Raw genomic sequence first — 12,502 nt, forward strand, 5'->3', positions numbered from 1 at the left:
AGTAGCATGGGAAGATCTGATAATAAAGGATGAGATTAAGACAGCCATGAGAAACATAGAAACATAGGGAAAAATCTTCCCCCCGTCTGGGGGGGTTGTGCGGGGGTGGGCGGGGGCGGGCGTGAACCTGATCGGTGCCTCCGAATGGGGCCGCACAGCCATTTTACGTGGGCAGGCCAATTAAGGCCCGCTCAGCATGACGGTCACCTGGAAGAGCTGATCGCTTCCTTTGCGGGAGGCGGGGTGGGATTACCTGAGTCGTTCCCTGCACTGTTTTGTGCATGTGCGGTTAGTTTGGCATGTGTTCATTTAAATAAAGGTGGAAAAAAACTTTTAAAACATGTCCCCTCACATGAGCTGGGACATGTCAAAGAAGAAATGTTAAAATTTTTATTAGATTGTAAAACACTTCATGAAACCTCATCCCGCTTGTGGATGAGGTTTCATGAAAAATGTGAAGGCCACCTGGGCTCTTTGACTGCCCGCCAACCTTAAGGTTAGACGGACAGCTCAGCTAATAGAATTATTTACTATTTAAATGGCTTTAATAGGCCTTTGCGTGCCCGCCGAACTGAAAATCTAAATGGTGTACGATGACATCAGGACACCCGCCTGCCATCACTGCGTGTCATTTTACACGTCGGCGAGCGGGCCCCACTCCCGCTCCTACTCACCGACCGGAGAATTCTGCCCGTAGAAAATAGGACTGGGAGTAGGTCATTCAGTCCTTTGAGCCTGCTCTGCCATTCAATAGGATCATGTCTGATCCTTTATCAATGTCATACTCCTGCTCTCTCCCTATACCCCCTGACGCCTTTGGAGTCCAGAAATCTTATCTATTTCCTTCTTAAATATATTCAGTAACTTGGCCTCCACAGCCTTCTGTAGTAGAGAATTCCATAGGTTCACCATCCTCTGAGTGAAGAAATTTCTCCTTATCTCAGTCCTAAATGGCCTACCCTGTATCCTAAGACTGTCACCCCTTCTTCTAGACCGCCCTGCAAGAGGAAACATCATCCCTATATCCAGAGATAAAAACAAAAAAACTGCGGATGCTGGAAATCCAAAACAAAAACAGAATTACCTGGAAAAACTCAGCAGGTCTGGCAGCATCGGCGGAGAAGAAACGAGTTGATGTTTCGAGTCCTCATGACCCTTCAACAGAACTATATCCAGTCTGTCCATCCCTGTCAGCCTTTCATACGTTTCAATGAGATCACTTCTCATTCTTCTAAACTCCAGTGAATACAGGTCTAGTCGGCCCAATCTCTCCTCATATGACTATCCTGCCATGCCAGTAATCAGTTTGGTGAACCTTTACTGCAATCCCTCTATGGCAAATATACCGTTTCTTAGGTGAGGAGACCAAAGCTGCACACCATACTCCAGGTTTGGTCTCACCAAGGCCCTGTACAGCTGCAGTAAGACATTCTTGCTCTTGTACTCAAGTCCTCTCACAATGAAGGCCATCATACCATTTACCTTCTTTACTAATTGCTGCACCTGCATGCTTGCTTTCAATGATTGGTGTACAAGGACACCCAGGTCCCTTTGTACATAAACATTTCCCAATCTATCAACATTTAAATAACACTCTGCCATTCTGTTTTTCCTGCCAAAGGTGATAACTTCACACTTATCTACGTTATAGTGCATCTGCCATGTATTTGCCCACTCACTCAACCTGACTAAATCACCATGAACCCTCTTAACAGTCTCCTCAACACTCACATTCCCACCAAGTTTCATGTCATCAGCAAATGGAAATATGGAAATATTACATTTTATTCCCTCATCCAAATCATTGATATATATTGTGAATAGCTAGGGCCCAAGCACTGATCCCTGTGGTACCCCACTAGTCACTGCCTGCCTTTCCAAAAATGACCCATTTATTCTTATTCTCTGTTTCCTGTCTGCTAACCAATTCTCAATCCATGCCAATATATTATCCCAATCCCATGTGCTTTAATTCTGCATGCTAAACTCTTATGAAAGACTTTATCAAAAACTTTTTGAAAATCCAAATACACCACATCCACTGGTTCTTCCTTATCTATTCTGCTAGTTACATCCTCAAAAAAAAACTCCAGTAGGTTTGATTTCAATCATGATTTCCCTTTCATAAATCCATGTTGACTTAGTCTAATTCTGTTGATATTTTCTAAGTGTCCTGTTATCACATCCTTTAGAATAGACTCTAGCATTTTCCCTACAACTGATGTTAGGCTAACTGGTCTGTAATTTGCTGTTTTCTCTCTCCTTTTTTTAAATAGTGGGGTTACATTTTCTGCTCTCCAATTTCTCAGGATTATTCCAGAATCTACAGCATTTTGGAAGTTGGCAACCAATGCATCCACTATTTCCATGGCCACCTCCTTAAGTACCCTGGGATGTAGAATATCAGGCCCTGGGGATTTATTGGCTTTCAGTCCCATTAATTTCCCTAGCACTATTTTTTTAGTAATACTAATTTCTTTCCATTCCTCCATCTCACTAGACCCTTGCTTCCTTAGCATTTCTGGGAAGTTATTTGTGTCTTCTCCATGAAGACAGAACTAAAGTAATTGTTTAATTGCTCTACCAATTCCTTGTTCTCTATTATAAATTCTCCCGTTCTGGACTGTAAGGGACCAACATTTGTCTTCACTATTTTTTTTTCTTTTCACATACTTGTAGAAGCTTTTACAGTCCACCTTTATGCTCCTCGCAAGTTTACTCTCACACTCTATTTTTTCCCTCTTAATCAATCTCTTGGTCCTTCTTTGCTGAATTCTAAACTGCTCCCATTCCTTAGGCTTGCTACTTTTTCTAACAACTTAATATTACTCCTCTTTGGATCTAAAACTATCCTTAATTTCTTTTGTTAGCCATGGTTGGGCCACTTTTTGTGTTGTGTTTTGCGCCAGAAAGAAATATGTAACTGTTGCAATGCATACATCCGTTCCTCAGGTATTAGCCATTGCTTTCCCACTGTCATGCCTTGTAATGAAGTTCCTCAATCTATCTTAGCCAATTCATGCCTCATACCTTAGTAGTTTCCTTTGTTTAGATTTAAGACCCAAGCTTTGGATTGGACTACTTCACTTTCCATCCTAATGAAGAATTCTAACATGTTATGGTCATTGTGCCATAAAGGACCCGAACAACTAGATTATTAATTAACCCCTTCTCATTGCACAATACCAAATCTAGGATAGCCTGTTCCCTAATTGTTTCCTTGATGTACTGGTCTAAAAAGCTATCTCATACACACTCCAGGAATTCAACTGCCACAGTATTATTGCTAATTTGGTTCACCCAGTCTATATGTAGATTAAAGTCACCCATGATTACTGTAGCACCTTTGTTACATGCATCTCCAATTTCCTGTTTAATGCTGCCCCATACCTTACCACTACTGTTTGGAGGCCTGTAGACAGCTCCCACGAATGTTTTCTGCCCCTTGTTGCTTCTTAGCTCCACCCAGACTGATTCTACATCTAGATTTTCTGAGCCAATATCTTCTCTCACTATTGCACTGATTTCATCCTTAACTAGCAACGCCATTCCACCTCCTTTTCCTTCTTTTTGCCTATCTTTCCTAAATAGTAAGTACCCTTGGATAGTCAGTTTTCAGTCTTGGTCACCCTGCAGCCATAATCACAATCATATCATACCCATTTCTATCTATTTGCGCTGTTAATTCATCTACCTTATTGTGAATGCTCTGTGCATTCATGTACAGTGCCTTTAGAGTTGTTGTTTTAGCATTTTTACAAATTTTTTGTACTTTGGCCCTATTTGTTGCCAGCCATTGTTTCTTCTGCCTTCCTCTTTTGCTTTCTATTTTTCTGTCTTTCATTCCTATCTTTGTTTTCCTCTCTTGTATCTCCCCAGTCAGGTTCCCATCCCCTGCCAATCTAGTTTAAACCCTCCTCCACAAGTACTCACAAATACCCCTGCGAGAGTATTTATATATTTATATAAGGATCTTAGCTCAGAAAATCAGGATGTAGAATTGGTATGGGTGCAGCTAAGAACTAACTAAGGGCAGTAAAGTCTGGTAGGAGTAGTTTATTGGCCACTTGTAGTAATCATAGTGTTGCACAATGAATAATAAGCAAATTAGTGGAGAATGTAACAATGGTAATGCAAGAATTAGTTCACGGAATGCATTTGAGATATTGTTCTAGAACAGCGTGTTAAGAATCAACTAGGGAACAGGCTATTTTAGATCTAGGGCAGAATTTTGCTGTTGGCGACCAGGGGGTGGGGCCCGCTCACCGTTGTGTAAATTGACGTAGGATGACATTGGGTGGAACCCCGATGTCATCTCCCACCATTTAAATTTTCAGGAAGGCGGGGGTGCAGCAAAATCAGCTGCAGGCCCACCGACCTGTCAATGGCCAATTGAGGCCATTGACAGGATCAATTATGCAATTAAAGGACCTGCCCATCCAATCTTAAGGTTGCTGGGCAGGCCAGGAGCCCCAGCTGCAAATAAAAAAAACATGAAACCTCATCCACCAGTGGGATGAGGTTTCATGTAGGGATTTAAAAAGTTTATTAAAGTTATTATGTAAATTATGAACGTGTCCCATCTCATGTGACATGGCCACATGAGGGGGACATGTTAGGGAATTTTTTTTCTTCTATTTTTAATATTTTTCAAAGTGGAAGCGATCTCCCTGAGACAGCACTTTGCCTCAGGGAAATATGTGCACTCTTTCATGCGCATGCGCGAAAGAACGCAATCTCGCTTTTGGGGAATTCCCCCCTGCTCGCACACAGAGTGCATAGCGCTTACCGCCGGTCATCACACTGGGCGGGCCTTAATTGGCCCACCCACGTAAAATGGCGGCGGGACCCGCTTCTCCGGTGGGGATCGGCTCCCCACCCGCCGGAGATTGGGTTGGGCCTGCCCGCCCGACAGGCAGAAAATTCTGCCTCTAGTCTTGTGTATTGAGACAAGGCTTAATATGTTATGTTGCCAGTTTTCACAATAAATGACACAAAGACTGTACCAGAAATTGTGGGGAACCAAGCGCTTAATGAGAGTGAAAAACTTGAAGTAATTTACTTTAGTAAAGAAAAAGTACAGGGGAAATTAATAGGACTAAAAATCAACAAATCCCCAGGATCTGATTGCCTATATTCTGGGACCTGGGTTTTATTAAAGATGGCTGCAGTGATGGTGGATGCAAAGAATCACAGTGCAGAATCGGCCCTTCGGCCCATCGAGTCTGCACTGACACATGAGAAACAACCCTTTTGATCTTCCAGAATTTCCTAGGTTCTGGAATGATCCTTATGGATTAGAAGGCAGCAAATGTAACTCTACTATTCAAGAAAGGAGAGAGAGAGAAAACAGGGAACCCTTGGCCAGTTAACCTAACATCAGTAATAAGAAAAATACTAGCATCTACTGCAGGGTCCTCGGAAAGTCATGATATGATTAAGCAGAATAAACACGGTATTTGGAAAGGGAAATTGGATCTGATAAATCTATTAGCATTTATGTGGTTTTAATTAGCAGGATAGATGAGGGAGAACCATAGAATGTAGCAGATTTGGATTGTCAAAGGCATTCAGTAAGGTGCCAACAATAGTTTATTGAACAAACTTAGATCTCATGGTATTGGGGTAATATATTAGCATTGATTGAGGATTGATAAATGGACACAATAAAGAAATTAGGAATAAATGGATCAATTTCAGGATGGCAGCATGCAACCTTATCTTGAGTTGTTACAGACGTGTGTGCGTGTGCAGTTAAAGCAACTAGACAATGAGAAAACAGTCCAACATTGTGCACTCAATATAACTCACTGTAACTCAGATGTAACTGACTATTTTTGCTTTTAGGTGATGTTGCTTCTGCTCCATCTCTCTATTGTCCTGCAGCCAGAGGCACTGCAACCTTCAGCTCCCATAGCTGTTGCAGCCTTTGTGTGGACAGGTCACCAAATCCTCTGTTCTTCCTGTGAGGATGCAGTAACATGGAGTTGTGTGATCAAATTTGCAGCAGAGTATCACATCAGCCAGTAGGGCTGAGTGATATCATGACAGCACCAGTTTAAATGCTTCTGGTACATGTAGAGGATGCCTGCATGAGCTTCCTTTTCAGCATGGGGCATCATACATGCCATGGTAGAAGTGGCTGGAGGCACAGTACACACCAATCACAGGATCTTCAGTTGCTGTGGAGCATCTTCCTACCAAAGTGGACAATTTCACACTTCCCCTCATTATATTCCATCTGCCACTTTCTTGCCCGATCAATCTACATCTCTTTGTGATCTCTTTCCATCCTCCTAGCTTTATATCATCAACGAAGTTGAATACATTCCTCTCTGTCACTTCATTTAAGCCATTAATATAAATTATAAAATCTGAGGACCCAACATTGATCCATGCGGCACACTCCACAAGTTACAGACTACCAACTTGAATATGCCCTAATTATTCCTACTCTTTGCTTCCTGTTCACTAACCAATCCTCTATCCATTCTACCATATTACCCCTAACTCTATGAGCCCTTATCTTGCATATTAACTTTTGCGTTACACCTTAGTGAATGTCTTTTTGGAAATTCAAGTGTGCTACATCTACTGGTTCCCCTTATCTACACTACTATTTACATTCTCAATAAAACGCTAATGAAACTGTCAAACAAGATTTCCTCTTGCTTCTGAATCAGAAGATTTGGTTCAAATGCCACTCCAAAGATTTCATCTAATTTATACTCTAGTGTAATATATGGAGTGCAATTCTGTTAGAGGTGTTGTCCTTCAGATGAGAAGTTTAACTGTGGCAACATCTGACCCCTCAGGTGGATGTAAAAGATCCCATGACAATCTTTCAAATGGCAGTAGAGTTATCCTATGTCCTAAAGGAAAGAAAGATGTGCATTTATATCGCATCTTTTATGACCCACCAGACATTCCAAAGAGCTTTACAGCCATTGAAATGTAGTCACTGTTGTAATGTGGGAAACACAGCAGCCAATTTTCACACAGCAAACACCCCCAGACAGCAACATGATAATGACCAGTCAATCTGTGATGTTGATTGAGGAATAAGTATTAGCCAGGACACCAGGTATAACTCCCCTGCTCTTCTTTGAGACAGTACCATGGGATCTTTCACACCCACATAAGAGGGAAAACAGCTTTAATATCTCCAAAACAACAGCATCTCTGACCATACAGTACTCACTCAGTAGTGCACTGAAGTGTCAGCCTTGATTGTTGAACTTACAACCTTCAGGCTCCGAGACAAAAATGCTATCAACAGAGCTATAGTTGACACCATCATTTTGTGCTGATTACTATTTATTTCACCCTCAGTCACATCACCAAAAACAGATTGGCTGGTCATTATCCCACTACTGTTTGTGCAAACTTGTTTTGTGCAAATTGACTACAATGCTTCCTACATTCAACACAGTGACTGCACCATAAATCACTTTGGAATGTCCTCAGATTGTAAAAGGTGCTAATTGCTTATAACCTTTATCCCATCCCTTAAAGGAACCTTAAAATACCTTGACTTGTCTTTTCTTGTTTTATTTTCTAGTTCCCAATGAATTCTCCCCAAAGTTTACTTTTCTGTAGTCACTCAGTATTATTAGCTTTAATAAGATGTTTCACAAGCCAGACAACAATCTCTGGAGTCCAATTATTTACCTCTTTCTAGGTATTAATGAGATCTAGTGGGCTACTGAATATTAAGTTTAATTTTGCACACATCTCTGCATGCTGCTACTTTCTGGTGTTAGGAACTTGTTGCCTCGGTGTAAAGGTTTTATACTTTCATCTTTCTGCTCCCGACGCATCTAAACTGTCACCATTATCTCAATGAACCAAAGATTAAGGCCTGGATTTTTACTGAGTCGGGCTGACTTGGGGGCTTTTAAAAATGGCAGGAAGGACCTGATTCCTGGGGCAGAATTTTCTCATTGGCGTGCGGGGGTGGGACTCGTACACCGATGTGCAAAATGACGTGCAGTGACGTCGGGTGACGTCACCGCGATGCTTTGGTGGTGGGGCATGCAATGATCTCCGGTGCACTCCCGCCATTAATTAACAGGCCACTTAAGGCCGTCGAGGCACCAATTGATGGCAATTTTTCAGCACCCATGCGATCTTCGTGTCATCGCACGGGTGCAACTGGCAGGCGGGCAGGAGACATTTGTATGATGCTCATCCACAAGCTAGATAAGAGGGTTCAGTGGGGTCACGAGTGTGCTCTGTCAAATATTTAACTTGCAAAGTAACTGATACTTGTCTGTGTGAGCTGCAATACTTTAAAACGCATACCAGCTGCTTGGACTGGTCTCACAACTTTCAGGTCAGCACTCTGCAGTGAGGAATCTTTTTTGGGCCTGCAGGTTTCAGGAAGCCTTCCCTTAGCCTGGGAATGGGAGCTGAACTGTCCACTGGAGGTACCTCCTCTGAGGAGGAAGGGAGGGCTAGAAGGGGGAGGAAGCCAGGAGTGCACATTCAGCCTCCAGGGGAGCCCCTTTGGGAGGCCAGGTGCAGGCACAAGGGGTGCAGGGCCAACAGGTAGTCCAAGGTGGAAGAGGCCGCAGAAGACTCCACTATCCTGCTGCCAGGATATACAGGCGGTGAAGCAGCTACCTCAATATGTCTGAGGTGCAGTGCCGAAGGAGGCTCTGCCTCTCAAGAGAGACAGTCAACTATATCTGTCAGATGATTGGGCCTGAGATCTCCACTAACTGTGTGGGTGGACATCCCATGCCAGTGGCTCTGAAGATCACAGCTGCCCTCAACTTCTATGCCTCTGGCTCCTCCCAGGGCTCAGTGGGTGATCTTTGCAGTGTCTCCCAATCAGCTGTGCACACTTGTGTCAAGCGGGTTAAAGACGCTCTGTTCAGGCATGCATTGACCTTCATTCACTACTGTTGGGACAAGGCCAGCCAGCTACAGCGAGCCAGAGGCTTCGTGGCCATTGCTGGCTTCCTCCGCGTCCAGGGTGCAATAGACTGTACACATGTGGCCATCAAGGCACCAACAGGTGAGCCCAGTGCCTTCGTCAACAGAAAGGGCTTCCACTCCATCAACGTGGAGATAGTGTGTGATCACAGGATGCTGATTCTACAAGTCTGTGCAAGGTACCCAGGCAGCTCCCATGATGTCTACACCCTCAGACACTCCCAGGTTCCAGGACTATTCAGTGCTTCAGCCTGGCTGGATGGATGGCTGCTGGGTGACAAGGGCTAACCCCTCAAGAGGTGGCTCATGACGCCTCTCCGCCATCCAAGAACAGACATTGAGCTGCGGTATAATAGGAGCCACGCCTCCACAAGGACTGTGATGAAGAGAGCCATTGGTCTTCTCAAAATGTGCTTCCAATGCCAGGGCTGTTCAGGGGGTGCACTCCAGTACTCCCCAGATCATGTGTCGCTGATAGTGGCTGCATGCTGCACTCTCTACAATCTGGCGCTGGAAAGGGGAGACGCTGTGGATGAAGAAGATGTAGACACAGTGGCTGTGGCTGCACACGATGAGTCCAGCAGTGAGTCCAAGGATGAGCATGCAATGAAATGCTGTGGGGTAGATGCTGGCCCGGGCATACTCCAGGGAGGCAGGGACACCCGGGAGGCTGAACCTTTAGCTAGTGCACCACAGATGGAGTTCAAGGACAAGGCTGGGCTGCCGGCTCCATACTCGATATCTGAGTGCAAAATTTGCCTGGACAGAATGTTAACTAAGGGCCTTGTTAATAAAGCTGAATGTCACACAAATCACTCATAACAAAATTGGTAACCATCCACCTGCAGAAGAAAAGTACCCACAGCTATGGTGACATGTCTGAATTTAATGGTACAACAAAAAGAGCTTAAGAAAACAAAATGACAAAGTTGGTCAACATCACACAAACTCATAAAGACCTCATTGCGGGCCAACACAAAAGCACCAGTGATAAACCTGTGGCGTGCCCAAGGTGCCTTATGTTTATGCTTTCGGGTGTTCCGTCTTGGTGCTGCCCCCTCGCTCGGAGTGGCATCTGAGACAGCCTGCTGACTCTGCTGTCCTGTTGGCCTGGATCACTTTGGCAGTCATCCTCTGGCCCATGGAGCCTGTGCTGGCCCCGCCTGGGAGGGAGTGCAGAGGAGATTTGCCTGGGCTGGAGAGTTTTAGTTATGAGGAGAGATTGGATAGACTGGGGTTATTTTCCTTGGAGCAGAGGAGATTGAGGGGGGACGCGATTGGGGTGTATAAAATTATGAGGGGCATAGATAGGGTAGACAGGAAGGAACTTTTCTCCTTGGTGGAGGGATCAATAACCAGGGGGCATAGATTTAAGTTAAGGGGCAGGAGGTTTAGAGGAGATGTGAGGAAAATTTTTTTTACCCAGAGTGGGTGGGAATCTGGAACTCACTGTCTGAAAGAATGGTAGAGGCAGAAACCCTCATAACATTTAAGAAGTATTTGGGTGTGCACTTGCGATGCCATGGCATACAAGGCTATGGGCCTAGTGCTGGAAAATCGGATTAGAATGGTTAGGTACTTGTTTGACAGGCACAGATTTGATGGGCCGAAGGGCCTTTTTCTGCACTGTAGATCTCTATGACTCTATGACATCGTGAGGCCTACCCATAATGGACACTGATGAGTGGCTATGTAGGATACATGGGGGTCATGGTGTGGGAATGTAGGAATGTAGGGGCATGGGGGATATGAAGGGGCATGAGAGCCATGGAGAGTGTGTGGGGGCATGGAGAGTGGGTGAGGGGCAAGGCTTTGAGAACATGACATTCATCATTAATATTTACTGGGCCGATGTCCCAGTAAAGAAAGGCAGGTGTTATAGCCTGCTGGCCTGGCCATCTTCCCACTTCAGTTGCTACCTCAGCTTGCCTCCAGAAGCAACAGGCCCAGCTCCATCTCACCCACCACTCTGGAACATTATGGTGGGCAGGGGTCTTTTTAAGGGAAAGGGATCTGCCAAGTTGAGAAATTTCCCGACTCGATTTTCCACCTTCTCCACAAAAATCTGGCTCTGTCCACTTGCCTGATGAGTGCAGCTCCAACAAACCTCTAGAACCCCGACACCATCCAGGACAAAGCAGCATGCTTATTGGCACCCCATCCACCATCCTAAATATTCACTCCCTCAGTCACCGGCAGACAATGGCTGCAATAGATACCTTTGACAAAATGCGCTGCAGGATCACCAAGCCTCCTTCAACAGCACCTTCCAAACCCATGACCTCAACCACCCAGGAGGACAAGGGCAGTAGATGCATGGGAACACCACCACCTGCAAGTTCCCCTCCAAGCCACATGCCATCCTGACTTGGAACTATGTTGCTATTCCTTCAGTTGCTGGAACAAAATCTTGGAACTCCCTTCCAGTACTATTGCTGTATCTACAACAAATGGACTACGGCAGTTCAAAAAGGAGGCTCACGACCACCTTCTCCAGGGCAATTAGGGATGGGCAACATATGCTGACCTTGCCTACGATGCCCGTAAATATTGTAAGTATTTTCTTAACCTGACAAAGTGTAAAACAAGCTACTTTTCTTTTCTTCACAGAGAAACTGAAGGTTGCAAATATTTAAAAATTTCAGTTATTCAAAATGAAAAAGTCCAAAAGTCTTGTGATCATCATTGTGGTTACTTCTGCTCTTCTGATTCTTGCAGCAGTTGCAGCCATTCTTCTAGGAGTCTTTCTCACACAAGGTAAGAATCAGGTTTACCAGTCAGTAATTGGTTAATGTATTGGTTAACTGGTAATTTCTTATTGGGAATCTCTTGAGATAGTTTTTCTTATATTTTCTTAATTCAAATCCCAAATTTGCACTAGGTAAATATTGATAAGTATATAATTAGATAGATAAGTTAAAAGCAAAATACTGCGGATGCTGAAAATCTGAAACAAAAACAGATTTTTTTTCTGTTTTAGATAGATAAGTTAATAAACAAATAAGGAGTTAGGCGAGAGAAGGGACTTTTTAAAGCATGTTTCCCAATTTGAATCCCTTAATGTGAATTAAAGTACAATCTCCCTCTTGGCCCTTACAGAGAACATTGTACTGTTACTACTTGCTGATTTTTGGCTCAGATTCACAGTACAATATAACAACAGCAATAACTTGTGTTTCTTTTCTTTCAAAGCTGCAACTTCTGGATCAAGTGATGTCTTCTTCAGCGTAAATTTCAGAATATTAAATATTGCTTACCATGATACCTTGGCAACACCCAGTTCAGCTGAGTTCTCTCAATTAGTGAATGACATTGAGACACAAGTAAGAGTTCATTTGTTCCCTCGAAAGCCATTATCCTCCAACATTGTTTTGTTGGAGTTAGGAGGTTCAGAATTGACCTTTGAATCGCTTCACTCTCAAGTTCCAGAATGATTCAAAGTGATCACCCTTATTGGTGACAGTGGTTATATTTTATTCAGTATAAGTAAAACTTGAGACATACTAATGTCTTAGCGCTAGTATCAAAGCGCAACAACATTATTGTTACATTTTGGGTAGAA

The 12,502-nt window shown here is 43.8% G+C and overlaps 1 protein-coding gene across 1 annotated transcript in view; it reads left to right on the forward strand.

The window, feature by feature from the left end:
• The window catches only part of LOC121276759 (transmembrane protease serine 9-like), a 151,782-nt gene that overhangs the window by 66,976 nt on the left and 72,304 nt on the right, over positions 1-12,502 (forward strand). Inside the window, exons 11-12 of the mRNA XM_041185305.1 lie at positions 11,586-11,697; positions 12,133-12,263. Coding sequence (XP_041041239.1) covers positions 11,586-11,697; positions 12,133-12,263 — 243 coding nt within the window. The remainder of the gene's footprint in view (positions 1-11,585; positions 11,698-12,132; positions 12,264-12,502) is intronic.

Source organism: Carcharodon carcharias, chromosome 4 (genome assembly GCF_017639515.1).
Source record: "Carcharodon carcharias isolate sCarCar2 chromosome 4, sCarCar2.pri, whole genome shotgun sequence".
NCBI lineage: Eukaryota > Metazoa > Chordata > Chondrichthyes > Lamniformes > Lamnidae > Carcharodon > Carcharodon carcharias.